This window comes from Cicer arietinum, chromosome 6 (genome assembly GCF_000331145.2).
Source record: "Cicer arietinum cultivar CDC Frontier isolate Library 1 chromosome 6, Cicar.CDCFrontier_v2.0, whole genome shotgun sequence".
Taxonomy (NCBI): Eukaryota; Viridiplantae; Streptophyta; class Magnoliopsida; order Fabales; family Fabaceae; genus Cicer; species Cicer arietinum.
This window is the reverse complement of record NC_021165.2, coordinates 66,753,791-66,775,986: the sequence shown is the minus strand read 5'-3', so window position 1 is coordinate 66,775,986 and position 22,196 is coordinate 66,753,791. Positions and strand designations below refer to the sequence as shown.

The window sequence follows — 22,196 nt, the reverse complement described above, 5'->3', positions numbered from 1 at the left end:
CAATACTTTGTCTGGCAGATGCGCATACATCTTCGGACCCCAGCGTATCCACCCTCGAAATAAAGAAACCTCTTCAAAAGATCGCTTCACTTGATGCTCCTCGTATGGTGTCCAACAGACTTCATTAATGTCAATCTCATCAAGAGTTTTCCTAAATAGAAGAACCAAACTCTTATCCCTTTTAGGCTTCCATCTAAGTGCTCTAGGATAGTCTTCAACATAACTAGGAGAAAATTTACAACAATCTCTACATATTGTAGGAAAATATTCATAGACCCACGCTTGCACATATATAATAACATATCATTAGTTTAGAATCATTAATAATAGAAATTATAAACACAATAAACAACCATACAATTTACGTGTAAAAGTGTTAGATACCCTGAAATAGTTCTGGTTTAATACATGTTGGCTTATCGAAGATTGTCATATAGGTAAGCAAGAGGAGTTGTACCCCATGCATATCCCCCCACAAGAATTAAGGTATTGGAAGCAGTCAAGTTAGGCAACACTAATTGCGTAGTCACTCTTATCGTTGAACAGTGTGCAACCGATTAAAAACAAAAGAAATATCCTCGCAGCCATTTGCCAATGCTGGTCACGACAACACTGACATTATACCTCAAGTAACCAATTATACCGAACTGTGGTTGTCTGCGTGACATTAAATTCAACATAAGCAACAGTGTGACTAACTCTAAGAAGGTCTTCCAATATATATGCACCGTCATCTTTGTTAAATACATTAACACTGAAGAATGCATCGGTGATGAGGATATGCAGTAGAGAGGACACGTCGTCCAAAGTAATCGTCATCTCTCCAATTGGGAGATGAAAACTATTGGTATCACAATACCACCTCTATACGAATGCATAAATGATTCATTTGTCGATCATTTTGTAGCTGCATTTTCGCAAAGAATATAGTCCCGAGTTTTTAACCAGTTGTTCAACCTCTTCGTGTTCAATAACAACTTCTATTAATTTTTTACCGTTGCTAAACACCCTTAATTCTCTGCGATCTTGAAATTAATTAAGTGAAATAATATAAGTTAAAAAATATAATTTAACTTTATTTGATTGAAAAAATTATCGCGTCATCCCAAAGTGGAGTCGCCGCATGATCGTCGAATGTCCTAAGGACAGAACTATCAACTGGACCACTAGGATATCCATCATCCTATGGAGGTTCATTTATGTCAGCTGGTTGGGCTTCAGGTTGAGCTTCGGGTTGGGATTCTTCCTGTTGCCGTTGTACCCGTCGTCGTTGTGTCCGTGCACAAGTAGTTGACCTAACACGACGACCCTCCACATTAGAAGTACCTTCATTAAGTATAACACGATGACCCTCCACATTAAAAGATGTTGAATGAAGATGATGAAGATAGAATGAAGAGGAAGAAGATGCTTTAGGTTAATGAAGATGAAAAAGATTGAAATAAAAGGAGCAGTAATTTGATAATTTTGATTTTTTAATACATTTGAAGGGTGTTGGTAGCAAAATTGAAAAATAAATAGATGAATTATTTTAATATTTTTTGTCCTTAGAGTAATTTTCAATTCAGATAGTCCCCTCCATCGAAGTTTCGATTGGAACTGAATGAAATCTTTCTCTCTTCCCGGTTGAATGATGTATCATAGAGCCAACGCGATTAATCGGAATCTATTGTTCTTTCGTTATCATAATGAAAACGTTCTTTTCCACACAAATTCACATCAACCTCAAGGGTCAACTTCAAAGTTTCGCCATCGCAAACACATTCCTTTCATCACCGAAATCAAACATGTTGAAAACTCAGAACAAGCTTTGTCTCTTTTTCACCATTACAACCAACTCGGTTACAAACACTATTACCCTTCCTACGCCGCATTGCTTTACAAACTCGCTCGTTCTAGAAACTTTCATGCCGTCGAAACCATACTCACTCAAATCAAACAAACCAACATGCATTGTAAAGAAACCCTTTTCATCGCTCTCTTTCAACATTACGGTCCCTTAAAAGCCATTCATCTATTTCAAACAATGCCGCAATACAATTGCGTTCGAACTTTGCAGTCGTTAAATGCGCTTCTCAATCTTCTCGTTGACCATCGTATGTTTTCCGAAGCAAACGACGCTTTCGCTCGTTCCTATGAAATGGGTTTTCGTCCAAATACTGTCACGTTCAATATAATGATCAAAGGGTGGTTGGCGAAAGGTGAGTGGGGAAGAGTGTGTGAAGTGTTTGATGAAATGCTTCTGAATAGAGTACAGTGAGTGTGCAAGAGCGTGCGAGGTGTTTGATGAAATGCTTCAGAAGAGAGTTCAGCCAAGTGTTGTTACTTATAATAGTCTCATTGGGTTTTTGTCTAGAAAGGGTGATTTGGATAAAGCTATGACCTTGCTTGATGATATGAAACATAAAGGAAAACGTGCTAATGAAGTTACCTATGCGCTTTTAATGGAAGGCTTGTGCTCTGAAGGAAAGTATGAGGAAGCTAAGAAGCTAATGTTTGATATGGCGTATCGCGGATGTAAACCTAAGCTGGTGAATTTTTCTGTTTTGATGAATGATCTCGGAAAGAGAGGGAAGATTGATGAGGCTATGGTTTTACTCCGCGAGATGAAAAAGAGGCGGCTTAAGCCGGATGTCGTGTCGTACAATGTATTGGTGAATTATCTTTGCAAGGAAGGTAAAACTGTGGATGCTTACAAAATGTTGATGGAGATGCAGATTGGTGGTTGTGAGCCAAATGCAGCTACATACAGGATGATGCTTGATGGTTTGTGCCGGAGTGGGGATTTTGAGCAAGGGTTAAATGTTTTGAATGCAATGTTGGCAAGTAGACATTGCCCGCGGTCCGATACGTTTAATTGTTTGGTTGTTGGATTGTTGAAGTCTGGGAATGTTGATGGTGGATGCTTTGTATTGGAAGAGATGGAGAAGAGAAAGGTAGATTTTGATTTGGAGAGTTGGGAAACTGTGATAAAGTTTGCTTGCAGTGAGGATGATAAGGCTGCAAGTGGTCTTATGAATATAATTACATCTTTGTCCATCTAATTTTAATCAATCAATATTAACCAATTGCATACATCTTTTGTGGTGATTTTTTTGTCTGATCCATTCCAGGGCGTCATCATTTTGAATTCACTTTGCCCTGATTCTAGTAATGGGAAACTGAGATATTGGTTTTCTTGGCACAGAACTGTTTACATTTCAAGGTGATGAACAAATTGTTTTGAGTGGGTGTATAAATGCTGCTGGAAAGATGAGATGAAAGTAAAGTATCAGGAGTCCGTAATTGCTGATATTTTTTATCTGCGGTCTCCCATGGTTGGTATAAAAACTGTTCTGTTGAAAGTTGACCCAAAGGTTGAATTCTGTGTTTCTATTTTGGTTGGAATCCTTAGTGACCGCATACACCATATACTAATTAAAAAAGCATTGATACTAGTGCAAACTTGATATGCAGTTTAATAATTATTTAAAAGATGACATCGCATAATGATTGGTTGAATCTGTCCACTGCGTTGCACATAGACGCTACGTCGAATTTTCATCACTTTGCGGGACTGTTGAACAGCAGAAGAGTGAAGGTAGAAAGCTTCAGCGTTATTTGATTTGCTTGCGTTTGGGTGTTGTGGAAGGGGTGTAATGAGAAGATATTAAAAAATAAGGAGGGGCTGATCGAAACTTGGATAGAGGAAATTCAAACTCTGGCTTGGTGATGGCTAAAAAGCAAAGTGAACGGGTTTGATTACTCTATTAATCAGTGGTTATTACAACCGTTAGAGTGTTTTTGAGGATCTGCTTCAATCTTAATTGGGTGGGTCGTTGATGTTCTCAGGCAATTATAGTTTGTCTTGTGGGTATCTTTTCTGGCGTTCAGGTGCTGGTATCCGGAGATTTCGCAGTAGTGGCATCAGTAATGAAGAGTGAAGGTGCAGTTGCTGATTTTGGCTTTTAACATATGACTGAGGGTCAAGGTGAAATGAGTGTGTTGTCATCTTTTTATTTTATTGTGCTTGTATTAGTCGAGCATGGTGTGGTTTGTGTTGTTTATGTCAGGTGTTTCTTTGTTGGTCTGTTAGAAAGCTTTTTGCTGTAAAATGTACACTTGTATTGGCATCTCATCTCATGCCTCTTTGGTTCTTTTGTTAATAATATTCCTTTTACTTCTTCAAAAAAAAAAATTATTTAAAAGAATGGATTTTATGAGTATTAATATATATTTTCTTTTCAATTAGCCAACTGAATTTGTCATTTATTTAGAATTAATCAGTATTTTAGAATTTATTGGCTTGAGGTTCCCAGTGACAGATTATTTATATAATACTTGATGTTTAGTTCTAACTACTACAATGAGAAAGAGGGAGGGCTGAAAGATAGTTATCAGCTCCATATATACACAACAACTCCTCTCATCAACTCCATCATTTTGTTGTATAATAATAATACATTACTGTTAGTGGTGTTTCAAGTCTTGCTATTTATACATGTTCCCATAACTCTATCATCACATCAAAACGCAATATTGAACTATCAAACACTAACAAACATGGCACGCTTTGACACGATCGCTACCACTATACCCCTCAAACCCATAATGTTTATGGCATTGATATTCCTTACAGTCACTTCCACAACTTCAAGCCGAATCCTCGATGAACTAGAAACACCAGAAGAACCAGCTGGTGATTTTGCAGAGTCCCCTGTTTCTTCCATTCTCCCTCCACTTGGTGCCCCGGCAGTCGCAGCCACAACCAGTGATATTCCCGAGCAGCACCACACACTGTCATTTTTCATGCATGACATTCTCGGCGGCTCCAATCCAACAGCAAGAGCAGTGACCGGAGTCATAACAAATCCCGCCCTCAATGCTCAAGTCGCATTCGCAAAGCCCAACGGTGCAAACATTCCTCTAAACAACGGCATTCCCCAAAACAATAACAACAACGGAATTTTAAACAACAACAACCTTCCTTTCCTAACCGGACTGAGCGGAAACACAGGGAGCGTGTTCAATAACAATAACGGGAACAATGGAAATGGTTTCCCGTTGACGAATATGAATCAAGTACCACAAGGAACGACGGTGCAAAAGCTGATGTTTGGTACAATGACAGTATTTGATGATGAAATAACAGAAGGGGAAGAGAGGGAAAGCACAAGGATTTTATATAGCAAGTTCAGTGGATGGAATAAGTCAAGTAATGGGTTTCACTGCAAAGTTTGAAGAGAATGGTTATGCAGATAGTTTGAGTTTCTTTGGAGTACACAGAACACAAGTGTCACAATCACAAATTGCCATCATTGGAGGAACAGGAAAGTATGTGAATGCAAAAGGGTTTGCTATTATTAAGACATTTCCGGTTACCGGCCAGCAACACAACACTGATGGACTTGAAACTCTCTTGCACCTTACTGCATATCTTGCCTATTAACTTATCATGTCTTTTATTTATATATATATTATCATCAATGAATGAACGAACGAACTTTATGTTTCAGCTTACAAAACTAGCAAAATATTTGTGTTTCGTGTAATGAATCTTAATCAGTGATTGTATTGCACTATATTTCTTTGACTTTGTATTTTTATTCTCTATCATACGAATTCTAATACTAGAATGCCAGGCCTTGAAACACTGTCTAAGACTCTTTTTGGGGTCAAAAAAACACTTAGACTTGAACATGTAGCCTTGCCATCATTACAGTTCTATGATTGTGACTCAGACAGGTTTTCAGATAAGCTGTTCTCTCTTAAATTTGTGTTACTACTATTTGTATTTTAGATTAACTATCTCACATGTTATTCTCAAGTTGAGAATAAAACAAAGGAATAAAATGTAACTATTTGTCTATCCTAAGTAAACAGTAATTTGAAAAAGTGTTTCCATCCCATTAGTAATTTGGTGTTGTTGATAAGGCAATAGAAATTCCCAACTTTGGCATACCCTCTTGCATTTTCATATTTTCCAGTTTCTCCAACTACAGCAACATAGGACTCATGTGTACCCATTCTATGCAAACCAAAGAAACTGATACTATCAGAATTATCATCCTCATATTTTAAATAATTTAGACTATTAATTTAAGATCATACAATTGATATTAAAAAATGCGTGATGCAATAAATACAACAAATCCAGGGCAAACCACATGCCTCAATCTAGTAAGATTGAATTGTATATGATTTACCAGCGCAACCCAATCATATTTGGCTTGGTTGAATAATATTAATTATTTTTTGAAGGTGTTGCTATGGACACTTGTTAACCAAAAATAAAAAAGAAACTTTGCATTTAAGAAAACAAATTTTGAAATTTTAAGAATTTTAACACACCTTTAAAATATTTTTTTGTGAAGACCCATTTTATTTTGTAAGAAAAACTATGAGACTCAACTTGATTAATAAAAAATAAAACACTTTTAATTTTTGAAAAAATAAAACTTGACAACTTAGTCCCTACTTGAATCATCTCAAAAAAAGAAATTTAGGGTCCTAAAAATAATTAAAAAAGAAACCATTTGCCTTCTACAACACAAAAAGTCCCTAACTAGTTTATTCCTCAATAAATTATATATTCACTTTAATTCTTTAATTTCTTTAGCATTCAAATAAAGTTTGAGTAAAAAAAACATTTGAACAAAGTCATCCAATGACAATGATTATTCAATAATATCAACAATATTTGATAATTCTAAAAGATCCACAATATATCAACACAAAAATTATATCAACTGTGTACCAAAAATAAAATACATGATTCTTTTTTACTTAAAAATACATATACTTAGTTCATAGTTCTAACGTTATATTTTTGTACACTGTGATTGTTTGAATGCTAAAAAAGAAAAGAAAAAAAAATATTCTAAGAATCAAATTGTCTCATTTTAATTAATATCAAGAATTAAATTATTATTTTTCAATTATTGTTAAAGACTTAATTATTCTATTTTTAAGATAGTTGGATTAAGAGTTGTTTTTATTTTTCTTAAAGACCAAATTGAATATAAAAAAAAAAAGGAATTATTAAAATATTACAAGTAATGTAAAATTTGTTAAAAACAAGTATAAAATTGCATACTCTATAAATTTCATATACTTTTTATATTGAATACAAATTATATGTTTATTGTACAATAAAACCTTTTTAAAAGTTTATCAATTTTTTTTAAAGCAATCTAATGGTTTGACTTACACACTCCTTTTTTATACATACATCTTTTCTACTATACTAATATCAAAGTGAATGAGACCATTTCAATAGGTAACTCCAAAAAAGTGAATTCTCTTGTCGTTCTTTGTTGTTGGTAGGAATTTAGAATATGATGTTAATAGTGAGAATCAATAGAATTTAACATTAATAATAGAAAACAAAAATATTAATTGAAAAATTAATATATTTTATCTTAATTTTTAATTAAATATATCCATTTTTAACTATCGTTTTTTATTATATTTTATTTCAAAAAAATTATATCATTATAACATATTTCTTTAGTACAAAAGAGATATTATGTTGAGAAAATAACGATGAGATAAACTATTCTCATCCTCGCTAAGTTTTCAATATCTAATGGCAAAAACCTAGATAGAAACTAAAATGAGAATAGTTTACTCAAATCTTTAGGAATGATAAATCTCTTGCCATTTCTCCATTCTCATATATGCTAAAGGTACATAATTTTTATGGGATAATCAAGTTGTGAGTTCAATAGTTATCATAGATAATAAATAGTAATAACAACCTAAACAATTAACTAATTTAAAATATCAAATTTAAATTTAAACGGTATAATATTAATCATCAATGTCTAACTATGTGAATGCGGACCCGTAGAGTATACCGGTCCCTATAACAAACTGCAAAATAAAGTGCAACAGATTAAGGGTAGGTGGTGTAGTGTAAAGTGTATTGTGTGTGTGATGAAAGAGTGCAGGAAAAATTGGTCCCATTAGTAATTTGGTATGACCCACAACAACAAGGTAGCATTTAGCAAACATGGATTTAGGTGAAAAAGAAAATACAAAGAAAAAGAATGCATTCCAAACCAGCCTGTCCTGGCCTTAAGTGCTGCCTGCTACCACACTGTCAGTCTCGCATGCATTAACTTGTCTCCACAACTATTAATTATTTGCAACACTCTTCTCATGCTTAGTGAACACCCATATCATTATCATTGCTTTTCAAGTGCTCCATTTCATGCTATTCATAATTAATTACTCCTTCTATAGCTCAACAATGAATTTCAAGAACATGACCGAATAAAAAGACTAATGAAGTTATATATACTTGAGTGAGGAGTGATCAATAACAAGGAAAGAAAGGGATTCATTAAACCAATCTAACTAAAAGTCTTATTAATTTACACAACACACATTAGGATTGACAAGTCATCAAACTTATAAAAAGGAAATTGCATTTTGGTACTACAAATTGCAATAAAGTTGCTATGACCCCACCAAGTAATCATGCATTCTCACTTTTTTGTACTCACATTCTTAATGATATAAACAAATAATTCACGTTGAAATACAAAATTTGACACAAAATAAGATATAAATACAATATTTTATGAAAAACAATACATAGAAACAATACATGACCTGATCATATCTTATATAGTATTGTATTTATGTCATATTTTATGTCAAATTTAAATTTATATTCCAATAACATTAATAAAAGAGCCACATTCCTTAATGATTACCAAACAAACATTAAAATACATAGGAAAAGGTAGAGGTGGAAAAAAAGTTAATTTATGTGAAATAAGATGATGATAATGTTGGAGAAGACCATAGCTGTGCACTCTTCACCTTGGATACACTCTCCAGTACACTTGATGGCGTCACGTTTCCTACAATGGTTACTTTCTTTGTCTCCATTTCTATGCTGAATGATGTCACTCCTACATAGCATTATCATTAACCAAAACTATAAAAGCTTTTATAAAAATAAAAAAAATTGTACACTTGGGTCCATTTGAAAATGCAAAAAAAAAAAAAAGCTAATATCGTTTAAGCCAATAACTATATTTGTTAACTGTCCATTTAAATATTGATTATAAAAATATTTGTTTATGTTATTTTAATTTTAGTAAATACTTTAAATAAAATTAGCTAACTTAATATATATTCCTCATTTTTGTCAATCAGAATCTTAATATAATATATGGAGAAAGAAAACCATTTATGGAATTTAATCTAACATTGAACTCATAAAAAAAAAAGAACTCCAACCTACCTTCCATTTTTGAGATATGTTTTCTGACTTTTCCTTCGCAGGCTCTGCAGTGCAATGACACCCTTAGAACCACAACCTGCAGGTTTCATAACGATATATATCATTATAGGCGATAAAACTCACACAAACATAAATATTAGACATAAATGCATAATTACCAATAATAATTTAAAAAAAAATAAAAATGATTAAATCATATGCTTCAATGTTGTATTAGGTGTCGGAACCATACAATTCTTTAATAAAAAATATCATTCTTATATGATTATGACTACACATGTCGATGACAGAGTCGAACATCAGACACATCTTTAATTGAAAGTGTCAATGTGATATAGATTATGACAAGATGTGTCCATATGGTTTATGATCTTATGTAACAAAAAAACAAAGTAGTTAATAACAATAAGTTTAACAATCTAAATTCTCCCTACAAAAATACCAACTAACTCTAGTCTCCTTCTCACATTCTATTGAGAAAGAAATAACAAACATAAAACATAATTAATAAAAAATAAAAATAAAAACCTGGTCCTTGGAGGAGAGAGGTGAAGAAGAGAACTTAACAAGAGCATGAGAATCCTTTCTTTTCATATCCATGGACATGGTTTTATCATCAAGCTTAGAAACCATTTTGTTGGACTCAGAAACCCAATCGATGAATGGTTTATCATCAAGGAGATATCTTCTAGAAGAATCAGCAACACTTGGATAATTAGAAGACAAATCTTTAACATGAACAGAACTTTTTCTACGTGTGTCATTGTTTACTTGTTTATCTGCTGAACTCTTTCGGTGTTTCTCAAAGTAAGGCTTAGGATTAATAGGTAGTAATAATTGAGATGAACAAGGAGCACGATGAAGTTGGTTTTTCCTTCTTTCATGTTCGTAGTAGCTTTTGGTGCTTCTGCTTCGTCGAAGCATAATAGAACTTTGATGTATTACTTCTGTTGAAGCAGGGGAAGAACAGAACATGTCCATTCGTTTCATTGATGATATTTGAAATTTTGTAGTTAAGTGAGAATGAGTTATTGGAAGGAAAATGGGTTTTTAACAAGTATATGATGCTAGTGAAGGTAGAGAGAGTGTAACCGAAGGGTGTTTTTAATGATAGAAAAAGAGAGTCATAATGCATTATTTGGTCCCACTTTGTAATGATTCTTTCCAAGATTTCGGATTAATGTGGATCTTCAAAGTTGTATTTTATTTTTATAAGTTGGAAAGTGTTTCATATGCAATATAGTGGGGATATAGAGGGAAGAATCATTCAAAACTATAAGGATGATGGGTTTTTAATAATGATTAGTTTACTCGTAACTAGAAATTCATGATATTATTGATTTTCTATTAAGATGGTATTTCTAAATGAATATTTATGTAAAAATTTTATTAATACATATGTTTTTCTGTTTTTGTTGAATTAATATTGTTTCAGTTAGAAATGTGAACTTTTATTTAATATTAATTGTTATTTAAATTTTAACTAATTTTTAAATATTGCTCAAAAAGTTGTATTAAAAATAAATGATTAAAACAACTATAATTGTCTTTTTTTTTCATATGAAAAATACTTCTTTTCTAATTGTTATTCTAAGAGAATGAATTGAGTTTGTATACATTTCTTATGCTAATATTGGAATAGTATTTTTAGCAATATTTGTGTGACCACTCTCATTTCATAAAGTATTTTGTGTTAGACCGCATGTAATACTTTTTTGCATCTTAACAAATTGCCTTGATTATTTTCCTCATTATTATGTTTTTTAGTTGTTTTGGAATCAGAAAGTGTGCTAGCTAGTCTTTGTTGTGATATGATTACTACCACTAGTTGTGGAATTAACAAAAGTTTAGGGATGACTAGCAACTTCTATTATTGGTGCATCATTGGTTCATAGATGACAATCTCTTTTTCTACAAAACGGTGGGCCCACAATTTAAGTTTTTAGAATTCTAAATATTACTACTTTTTCATGTTTTGGATGCAAATTTGTGGCATGGTGTGCCATTGATGTGGATATGCTAGAAATTAAAAAGTAATGTTTGGGTGCAGCCTACAAACTTAGGAAGACACGTTTAAAGATCAAATTTTGGAAGTGTAGAAAAATAGAACCACTAGAGGACATATTGTGTGAGTGTAACATTTGATTAAATTCAACGAATTACTTACTTACATAAAAGAAAATATAATCACACAGCAAGGTCATAAAATTTTGACACTATAGTTTTTATGTTACACGCTATGTTTTAAAGTTGTTGCCGACGTTTCGAAAATAAAAATAGTTGTCTATTTGGACCATTTGGATTAGAGAGGATAAATAATAGGTCAATAGGTCGGTTATGGAGCACTACACAAGTTTCAACAAAGAGAAAAGGTTGGAAATATTTTTTATTTAGCCGCATGAATTTAGTAAAAGCAAAATGATTAGTATAATGATACATCACTTTTTGTCAAAACAATTACACATCAAGAGGTGCAAAGTGCAAGAAAATATTGAACCTCTACTACTTGTGCTTGTGGAATTTGAGGAAGAACATAGTCTTTGAAGGAGAGGTTGCTTGCTTGTGTTAAGTGTTGGTAGACATCAAATCTTTTTCTTGGCTCAGGTTTAATTCAACGGTGGCATTGAAAATTGACTTATGTGTTTTCAAATTGGTGTGTTAATCATTTATGTTATCTAAGGCGTTTAACCTTTGCACGTTGGTTTGAGTTTTAGTATCCTAGAAATTCTCTTTAATTTCATTTTGTTTATTTAAAAAAAACACGGGTTCCTTGTTTGTGATTTATTTTTCTTTTATTTGTGCATATATAATCATATTTATTTACTAAAATCAAACTAGTGATTCTATCAAGTTATTATAACACATTACAATTTTAGTAGATAAGTACAAATATATAGGTATTTTAGAGTCGGTTTGGTTCCACATAAGGGATTTAGAGATTTCAATGGAGAGGAGAGAAAAAATGAGGGGAAATAAATATATGTTTTGTTAAAAAAAAGAAAATAAAGATTTTTAATAGTTGTGTTTTATTCAAGAGGATGAGAGATATTTGAAATGATTTTTTTAGTTATGTTGAACTCTTCTCATTCCCTCTATCTACCTCCAACCAAACACACTCTTACTAGCTTTAGTGAAAATTTATGTAGAATGAAAAAATATCATTGCATTAAGTCGATCCCTTGCTTTGAGATTTTTGGTAACCAATATCTATATATGGATCACATTCAAACATTTATCCGATTCATTTTTAAAATAATTAGCTATATTAAAATGAAGAGGAGAGAATGAGAGAGGACTACATGAGATATATGTTTAGTTTAAAAGAAGAGATACACAGAAAAAGATTTTAGAACGTAGTATTAATTCTATTGTTTGGTTATTTGATGACAGAATTATGCATAAAGCGTAGAATTATATCTCATACACCTCAAATTAGAGTGAAATCGAAATGTCTCACTCCATTCCATTCATTTTTTAAAAAATCCAAACAATGGAAACTTAATAGTTACCACATTTCATTCATTTTTTAAAAATTCAAACAATAAAATCTCATAAGTTACCACTCTATTCCACCATATTCCATCAATACAAACACAACATTAAATAAATTTTAAGTTATTTTGGTCTTCTCCCCTTCAAACCTCCCAAAATAAATAAGGCAAAAATATTTTAAAAAGATTTTGCTATACTCCGCTTACCTTTTGAATTTAATCAAACACACATTTAAAAAAAAATATTCTCTCATTCCCTACCCTCCAACCAAATTGATCATAGAATTCCATGTTATTTTATGATTGTATAACTACTTAGAGCCCCCTAATTTATCATTAATTCAATTCCACTTCACAAAAATTGGTAACTTTTTCAACATTAACTATCTCTAATGATATCCTTCTCCTTTTACATGTGATCTCTATATTTTTTTCTTTCTAAATAGTCCGACAACAAAACTCTCTCTCACGCACAAGATAGAAATGACATGTATTTTAGATTTTCTATCATATTAAGTGTCTTCGCATCTTTTTCTACGCGTTGTATTTATGAAAAAATATATTTATATTTATATTTATATCGTGGCTTAGTAGTATAAAAGTTTAATTGTAGTTTTGTTCTTCTTATTTTTACCAACTTGACAAAATTGGTCATTCTAATTTAAAATCAAACAGTTTTGGTCTCTCTCGAATTTTTAATTAAAAAAATATGATGTAACATATTTTAAATGATGTGACATATGATATACGATTATATTGAATGATTAAAACTCATGAAATTGCAACAAAATCCTATAAAAAATTTCAGTTTCAATTTAGTGAATTGGTGAAAATATGAAAATTAAAACTGCAATATAGGATAATATAAATTATCAAGGTCATGAACCACCAAAATCTATGGGCCATAACACATGGTGAGTCTACCTCTCTAGAAGAGAAGACCCAAAAAAGCTGGGGCAAACAACCTTTTAGTGCATGTTTGGTACCATTTTTGGAGGAGACAACCTCAACTCTAAAAGCATAAAATTGATTTTGGATCCGTTTACTACAACTTTTTTCAAAAATAATTTTTTTAGTATTATTTATTTTTTGTCACAATTTTTTTAAAAAAATATTAACAATAAATTTTCACATAAAAAAATTGTTTTAAATAAATTATCTTCAAATATTATTTGAAGTATTTCATCTATTTGTTACAATTTTTTTTTATTAATAAAATTTTTAAAAAATAATTAAAATGAAAAACTAATTTGAAAAACTATTCATGAAAATTATTTTTGAGATATACTTTATTTATTTATTTTTTTACGGAAAAGAGATATCTTTAAAAAAAAATGATATAATTTTTACCATAAAAGAATCTCTAATAATAAATATTTAAATTACTGAAGTCGTGTAATTACTTTTTCAATCAGTAATATATGAATTCGAAATTACTTCTATTATTTTTAGATGATTTTTCATAAAAACCATCTTTAAAAATATAAATTCAAAATCACTTTTCAAAAATCTAAAACAAACAAACCCTTTGTCATGTTTTGATGATAGATATCTAGTAGAATTAATTTTGGTTTAAAAAAGCATTTTAACACTAGAATTTATTATTTTACTTACTTTTATCCAAATATATCCAAAAGATTTAATTTATGTACATTATTAGTGTAAAAAAATTTTATGTTGACATAAATAAAACTAAAATCCAAATATACATCCTCTTATTTTTAATTAAATATAATTAATTTAAAATTAATTTTATTCATTGCAAAACCAAATATAGATAAGATTTGAATTCAATAACACGAGATTACAAAACTAAACTCTTATTCAGCCACCACCTCAAATGTTAAACATAGATTCATTGTTTTAGCTATTTTTTGGCCAACAAGTAGTTTAGTTTTTTTTTTTTTAATCAACAATTTTAGTTGAAGTCTTGAAGACCAAATAAAGTTTATCTAATTGGGCCATAAAAATACTAGCACAAACGCAGCCCATCTCACTTGGTAATGCGGCCCAGATCCATCTAAACGTTCGTTGATCTGTCTTTTCTCTCAGGTTAGGGTTTTACGAAGAAAACATATCAAAGCAACCAGAGTTAGACACTCTGTCGAGTATTTTCGCGGCGATTCAAGAGCTTCGCAATGGGTATGTTAAAACGAATCATTCTAAATTATATTTCATTTCCTCAATTACATTCTGATTTATCATTTTTTATTCAGTTTTGTTTAATCTGAATCGTTTAATTTTTGAATGCAAAAGCTAGAATCAAGGTTTACGAGCTCAGGCAAAAAACAAAAGCAGACCTTCTGAATCAATTGAAGGATCTGAAAGCAGAACTTTCGCTCCTTCGCGTCGCCAAGGTCACTGGTGGTGCCCCAAATAAGCTCTCCAAGATGTACGCTCTCTCGTTCTATATACATTTTATTGTGTTTTATTATATTGTTATATAATGTTTATTTCAATTTAATTTACTTGTTTTAGTTTCATAATATTTATATCGCCTGAACTTATCTTAATTTCAATTTGTAGTATTTGATACTATGCTACAAATTATGGTATATTTTTTTAGGGTTTTCATTTATATTACGGTAGATGATAGAAATTGACGTTGATTTTGTCTAGGGATTTGAATTGTTTTATTGTTTGGATGCAGAAAAGTTGTTAGGCTTTCGATAGCGCAGGTTTTGACTGTGATTTCACAGAAGCAAAAGTCAGCATTGAGGGAAGCTTATAAGAATAAGAAATATCTGCCTTTGGATCTCCGCCCTAAGAAGACAAGAGCTATTAGAAGACGCCTCACTAAGCACCAGGTACATTTGTAACTTTCTGCACTGTTACTGTATTCTCTAGTAAAAAGTCTTTGTATAATGGAGAATAGTAAAACATTTTTTCAATGTTTTTGGTGAAATTTTGACTTATTACTTAGTTGATGTTGTGGATGGGTTAAAGCGAAAAGAATGCAGGGGGTGTAGAAAAATTGAGATCTAGGATGATTTGTCAAAATATAGTGAATGGTTTATGAAGTTTTTTGTTGGCTAACTGAACCTACATCAAACCAGTGTGACTTCTAGGTCATGGTTCAACTATTTTAAACTGTTTGAACCAGAAATAAATCACAATCAAACTTCTCTAATTATTGAACTGGAGTCAATGATAGTTCACTGTTCAACTTGGAGAACCGTCTGATTCGTGGTAATAGCCGTTGATTTTGGAATTCTTTCTGACTGTCACTGTGCTGGTTGAAAGCCTCTCTTGTATCGATCAACTACTTTAGATTGTCATTTCCGTATGGAATTTCTAGGATCAGTTACACATTATTGTTTTAAGCTTGCGAATTGGGACATAGCAGATTTGAGTGTATTGTTTAGCCAAAAGCCTCGGCAACTCAAAGATTATGTTTGCTTTGCTTAATTGACATGGTGCAGGACTCAGTATTGTTCAAATACTAAATGATGACTTGATATTTACTCATGTTTCATAAAATTATATGTGGCCAACACATATGGAACTTAACTTTATACACTTTATTTTCATTATGATGCGTATGCTTTTATCACTCTGCTTTTACTGGAGCATAGATGATACAGATGCATTCTTGCGGATTTTAGCTTGAAAACTATTTACTATTTGCTAAAGTATCAGACTTGTGCACATTTTTTGTTTTTATATCTTCTTGGGTGGTGTTATATAGAACTTGATTGTACTATTTTAGCTCCCGTGCATCTATATACTAGTACCTATCTTGATTTTTGGGGACGTTCCTTGTTGTGTAGTTGATTTGAGAACCTTCTTTTCAATAATAGCTTCATACGTTAGTGCTTCATGTGATGTTTGCTATGAATTAGCTCTGTGCAATATAGTTGATATTTCTATTCATATAGGCTTCCTTCATAACACAAATTTACTTTGTATTTCTTACAGCAATCTTTGAAGACAGAGCGTGAGAAGAAGAAGGAAATCTACTTCCCAATGAGAAAATATGCAATTAAGGTGTAATGTTGGGCCCTTATTGCATGACTTCTGATTTGTTATTTGACATAATTATTAAAAATATTTGATCTTGGGTTCTATTTTTGTCTCCTTTTGAGTTGAACTAATCACTGAAATGGAATTTTAAGTAAAATTGTTATCTCTGTTTTTTACTCGTTCCAGTTTCAGATTCCTTACCAAACATTACCCATCTGTTTGATTTATAAAATGAGTTTGGAATCTGTTAAATTCATTACGAACATGTTTACCGATGCATAATAACATCCCCAATTAGGACCCTTGTAGACCTGTACTATAAATTATTAACAAGTTATGATTCATCATGGATACTTGGCTTTTTCAATGGTTAAAATTAGTTTTAATATTTTATTACGTATAGTGTTAGAAGAATTATAAAAGGTTTTCCAGAATCATTGCAGTAGTATCATTTATAATGGTAGTATTATTTGTCGTTAATGGATCTATATAAAAGTATTACACATAAGAAGTTAAAAGTGGCAATTTTAAATATGAAACTGCTCATGTGTTGATTCACTGCACTTAGCTTGGGTTTGAGTCTTGTTAATCACCAAACATGAAGGCGACAGCTGCGTATAGATCTTGGCATAAAGACAGATTAGTATAAATTTGGATTGAAGTTTGTAAACATTAATTTTAGTGAACTTCATTTTTTACACATAGTCTGTAAAAGCAACTATTTATTTACTCATTTTTAATTGAATTTTGAGGTAAGATGAAAGAAAAACTCAAGAAAATGGATTTCATTCAGTCAGCAATTCACGAGGTCCAGTATGTGCATGACCATTAGATTGAGATCTTACTGTCGTTTATTTCAAACGCTGAATTTCAAATTGTGGACCATTCAATATTGATTAATGTTGAGAGTAGGTGGGTTTGTGGCTTTCATGTTGGTATATGGACTCATGGATCTTATGTTTGTCGCAGTCCCTCCCAAGTTCTTAATGTGACTTCTTCAGCCTCTTGTTTAATTTATCCAGTCTCTTTTCCTTTCCAGTGTCAACTTTCAGCATCGTTGCAAATTGTTCAAACTGATATCTACAATACTTGAGCTCAACGTTTTCATTAGTTTGATTCGTCTTAAATTAATTAATCAGTCTGACAAAAGATTATTTAGTTCAAATTTTAATTTGAATACCTATTTGAACTGTATTCCCTTAGTCTTTCAAAATTTACAAAACATTTTTTTTTATTTGAACTGTTTATCTCAACTTACAAATAAGTTTAGTGGTGTTGAATTACGCCAAACTCAAACTTTAAGATGGGTTAGAGCCTTTAATGATCTGTTGGACCACCTATTGTCACACCACTTGTTTAACATTCTAGCTGATCAATTTTGAGTATGAGAGTTGCATTGAAATTTTTATGATTAACACTCTAGCTGTTCAATTTTGAGTATGAGAGGTGTATTGAAATTTTTACATTGGATGTGACATCATCTAAAAAAGTAATGTATAAGTGAGACAAAGTTTAACTTAAAAAAATGTGAGATATTCTTCATCCTAAAAATTGGTTTTGTGGGTTGAGTTAAACTCAACTCACTTTATTAACAATTTACCTTAAATTTGTAGTTTTTTTCAAAAAAAATTGAAAATGACAATTTTTATTATTAAAGTGACCAATTTTACAAATGTACTCGAGAGAGTTTAAACTCAATACCTTGTGGTAATGAGACTAGAACTTACCACTAACTAACACATCAAATAGTTTTTTAAAGCTTCACTATGCTTATATTTAGAAATTTAAATAGTGAAACACACTATCAATTAACTATTTGTAAAAAAAAAAAAACTATCAATCAAATACATTGGTAATCAGAAATTTAGCCTTATATTATTCATTATTCCAAAATGTTTTACTTTAAAAGTGAAAAGTAAACACAATGAATGCAAACACACCAAAGTCATAACTAGACTTAAGTATACGTATGCAAGCTGCATTTGTAGAATGAATTAAGATGGACCGTTTATGTTGAAGAATATCTATAATCAGTTTTGGCGGGCATAAGCTTAACTTTAGGCATACACAAGTAGTAAGCTTTGCATTGTCAAATTAGCTTTTAGTTTTCAATGCGGCTCCTTCATCTTAAGTGTTATTAATTTCCCAATTCCCACTTGTCAGTTGATTACAGAAATAAACAACTCATGTGTCCGTGTTCACTTCTTGTCTTTCTCCTTTGGCTGCACATGGAAGTTTTTTTTTTTTTTATACACAGTTTTACTATATCAATTGATTTGTGACAGTTTTCTCTTTTATAAAATGATTTGTGAATGTTGTATATTTGACACTCCTCCTGCCCACGAGGAAGACTTTCGATACAAAGATTAAATATTAAAATTTACTCTCATTCCTCCATCAAGTTGAAGCATAGCATGTTTTAAGATTTATAAGAGATTTTGATACCACATCTCAAACTAAAACTTTAAGAGATTAAGTATATTAGTCATCTCTCTTATATATCAAACATTTAACTTATTCGTAATCGATGTGAGACTTAACCACTCATACTTTATAGTTTGAGGGGGAGATAGTTGGTTTCAATTGTGTGAATAATTAAGTTTTAGTTGATTAAGAGTGAGTTAAATCTTGGATATATAAAAAACAAGACTTATATAGTTAATACTTTAAAGTTTTAAATAGAAATGTGTCAAAATCTCTTATAGTACTGAAATATTTTACCTTATATTGCTCAGACAAATATTCCACTTTTGTGAGAAATATAAGTAAGAAAGTGCTTCAATTTACCCATTAATCAAGTAAAAAAATTAATTAAACCAAGTTGACTTTTTTTTTACGAAATTAAATAAAGTTGCTGAAATATATAAATCATCAGCATTAAATTGACAATTAAATTGCTTGTCAAAAAAGATTGCTATTTGAAAATGTTTATTTGAGAGAAAAATTAATATTAATTAGAGCTATAGCTACTTTTTAAAGGGAAATAGTATATAACGGATTACATGCGTCCATTTGAAAATTGACTTTAGTATATTTCATCAATTTATAAAGCTATTCACTCGTTGTCTTTAGTGCCTTTTCAGCATGCATGGTTTTCATTTCCTTATTAATGTTTGGAAGAAATATTAAACAAAATAAGAAAGAGACTACATTTAAAAAATAATAATATATGACTTGATCAAACCAACGATGGAAGCAACTAACCATGTGCACGTACTGCAAAAGTTAAGCTAAATATTTCGACGTATAAGTTAAATTAGTAAACATGATAAATACTTTAATGGAATGAGGTAACGGTCTAAAAGAATATTACCACAAAGACGGAAATGTCTTGTTTTTTTAAATATAAAAAAATGAAGGTGATGAAATGGTCACTCAATATAAAATAGAAAATAATTAAATAAATGTCTTCAATAAATATTCACAAGAGAATTAACATTTGTTTTGCTCCAATAATATTAGGGGCTTGAATATACAGCCTACAATATATTTTTTTACAACTAAATCAACTTATTAAAGAGTTTGAATTTACAACTTACAATATGTAATTTTACCATTAAATCAAATCATTAAAGTTAATAGTTAGAGTTCCCCTTATAGTCTATTTAATAATGTTTGCTTGTAAAAAAAAAGGTCTTCATTGATAGAGGGATGCTTATGCAGATGCAAACGACCTAAGACAAAAGCACAATCAGATAACTACGTAAAGGTAAATCCAATTACAAAAATAATTAAGTATATTTCAAGCGTACGCAAAATTCAATAGTTGAGACTGAAATCTCTATTTAAATAAGACATAAAACGCAAGCATGTTTTACCGGAAATATTAAATAATTATGTAGATTGAATAAGAACTATACAATATGACCAAAATCAAAGAACCTTGAGGGAGAAAAAATTAATAAAGCTTAAATAAAATTCAGCAATATTTTAGAAGATTTACTATTTTTATATCACGAGGATATTTATTTTGTAGTTTGTTGACCCATTCAGTGGAGTATTATTTTGTGACAAGCTTATACTAATCGCTCCAACTAATATGCGACGAGAAAGTGCAACATTTTATAATTTTTTATATAAATTTCACCAGCTTTCTTGGTTCAAATATTTTATTTAATCAATCAATTATCGTTGATTAGAGTTAATCAATCATCGTTGTTTAGCCTATCCACAGGTTTTTTTAAAGTATAACTTTTTTAGTATAACTATGATAACCAATGTACCCAAAAAAACTATGATAAGCAAAAATTATACTTATATTTATAAATATGACGGAGCGCAGCCGCTTTCTGTGCTCTCATTATGTATCTTTGTTATTGTTTTTTCTCGTTCACTATAAATGAGTGATTTTAAGTCATAGAGTGTTTTTCTTTTTTTTCTTTTCTATTTAAATAAATGATTCTTATTTTTTTTTGTTTTCTTTCAGGACTTTGGCTGTGTGTGACGGTGTTTTATTTATTATTTTAATGTAATATTTTTCATTTATTTATTTTGTATGATATTCGTTATTCAAAATAGTAAATCAATTCGATTTATTATAAATTTATTAAATTATTTAATCATCAATACTACAAATCAAATATATGAACATTTCTATTACATAATTATATTAATTATATTAAAATATTTGTATTTATTATTTTATATTACAAATCAAATATATGAATATTTCTATTACATAATTATATTAATTATATTAAAATATTTGTAAGTATTTTATTATTTTATATTATTAATTTAGATGTCAGTAAATTTAAATTTATATTATTTTTGAAATATCCTATCAATCTGAATAAACTGAATATTAGTTAAAACAAATGACGCTAGACTAATTCCTTCGCGCTAATTCAATTGCACCAGAAGGTTGAGACTGAATTTAAATTCGACTGATACAAACAAAGAAGAGTAGCGAGTAGTTACCAAAATATTAATATTTTTATTACAATCAAAAGTAGTTTTTTTTTAATAACCTATTTTTAAAAAAAATATACTAAAATGCTCTCTTTTTAAAAGTATATACTAAAATACTCAATTTCTGAACTTACCTATAAGTCGTCTTTGTAAATGGTGATTTTCTTAAGAATTTTTTTTAAAAAATAATTCATTTTTTTTTAAATTAATAAATATATATATATAATTAAAATAATTCATAAAAAGATAATTTTAAATTATATAGTTTGACTAGAGTTCCGTGTAACGTTTAGACAATGTTTTAAAGTATGATCAGCTGACCGATATAGTTCGCATTTTCTAGACACCTTTTCAAATTTTTATAACAAATATATATAATTCATTCATAAAAAAAAATCAAAAATTTTATAAAAATTACGATAAAATTAATGTCGAATGTGACCTCTAGTACCACATTGCCGAGGTTTTCTCACAAGTACCGAATTTTGACGACACATACTTTTTTGAAGGCATTGTCAAAATCTCGTACGTGTGAGAAAATCTCGACAATGTGGTACTAGAGCTCACCTTAGACATTAATTTTATCGTAATTT

The 22,196-nt window shown here is 30.5% G+C and overlaps 4 protein-coding genes across 4 annotated transcripts; 3 read left to right on the top strand and 1 right to left on the bottom strand.

Moving 5' to 3' along the window:
- Positions 1 to 1,401: 1,401 nt before the first annotated feature.
- LOC101511575 (uncharacterized) lies at positions 1,402 to 5,563 on the top strand. The gene is made up of 2 exons (XM_027335524.2): positions 1,402 to 2,224; positions 2,280 to 5,563. The coding sequence occupies exons 1-2, from the start codon at positions 1,631 to 1,633 to the stop codon at positions 3,042 to 3,044; spliced, it is 1,359 nt and encodes a 452-aa protein (XP_027191325.1). The 5' UTR covers positions 1,402 to 1,630; the 3' UTR covers positions 3,045 to 5,563.
- Positions 4,490 to 5,563, top strand: LOC101511904 (dirigent protein 25-like). Its single transcript, XM_012717292.3, is given in 2 exon segments — positions 4,490 to 5,141; positions 5,143 to 5,563. Coding segments are annotated over 2 exon segments (885 nt in total). The 5' UTR covers positions 4,490 to 4,542; the 3' UTR covers positions 5,429 to 5,563.
- A 3,017-nt stretch (positions 5,564 to 8,580) lies between these two features.
- On the bottom strand, positions 8,581 to 10,336 carry LOC101512232 (protein SODIUM POTASSIUM ROOT DEFECTIVE 3). The gene is made up of 3 exons (XM_004505846.4): positions 9,767 to 10,336; positions 9,239 to 9,314; positions 8,581 to 8,903 (listed from the first exon to the last, which is right to left on the bottom strand). Exons 1-3 carry the CDS (start codon positions 10,226 to 10,228, stop codon positions 8,755 to 8,757), a joined length of 687 nt encoding a protein of 228 aa, XP_004505903.1. The 5' UTR covers positions 10,229 to 10,336; the 3' UTR covers positions 8,581 to 8,754.
- Positions 10,337 to 14,736: 4,400 nt separating this feature from the next.
- On the top strand, positions 14,737 to 16,868 carry LOC101512559 (large ribosomal subunit protein uL29). Its single transcript, XM_004505847.4, has 4 exons — positions 14,737 to 14,871; positions 14,986 to 15,121; positions 15,380 to 15,536; positions 16,648 to 16,868. Exons 1-4 carry the CDS (start codon positions 14,868 to 14,870, stop codon positions 16,720 to 16,722), a joined length of 372 nt encoding a protein of 123 aa, XP_004505904.1. The 5' UTR covers positions 14,737 to 14,867; the 3' UTR covers positions 16,723 to 16,868.
- The last annotated feature ends 5,328 nt before the right edge of the window (positions 16,869 to 22,196 follow it).

Excerpts from the sequence above, each read along its gene's own strand:
- LOC101511575 (XM_027335524.2), top strand. The coding sequence starts at position 1,631 with ATGATGTATCATAGAGCCAACGCGATTAATCGGAATCTATTGTTCTTT. Across the intron at positions 2,225-2,279 it reads AGTGGGGAAGAGTGTGTGAA|GTGTTTGATGAAATGCTTCA; the intron begins GTGTTTGATGAA and ends AGAGCGTGCGAG.
- LOC101512232 (XM_004505846.4), bottom strand. The coding sequence starts at position 10,228 with ATGAAACGAATGGACATGTTCTGTTCTTCCCCTGCTTCAACAGAAGTA. Across the intron at positions 9,315-9,766 it reads CTCTCTCCTCCAAGGACCAG|GTTGTGGTTCTAAGGGTGTC; the intron begins GTTTTTATTTTT and ends TGAAACCTGCAG. Across the intron at positions 8,904-9,238 it reads ACATATCTCAAAAATGGAAG|GAGTGACATCATTCAGCATA; the intron begins GTAGGTTGGAGT and ends AATGCTATGTAG.
- LOC101512559 (XM_004505847.4), top strand. Across the intron at positions 15,122-15,379 it reads CCAAATAAGCTCTCCAAGAT|AAAAGTTGTTAGGCTTTCGA; the intron begins GTACGCTCTCTC and ends GTTTGGATGCAG. Across the intron at positions 15,537-16,647 it reads GACGCCTCACTAAGCACCAG|CAATCTTTGAAGACAGAGCG; the intron begins GTACATTTGTAA and ends TATTTCTTACAG.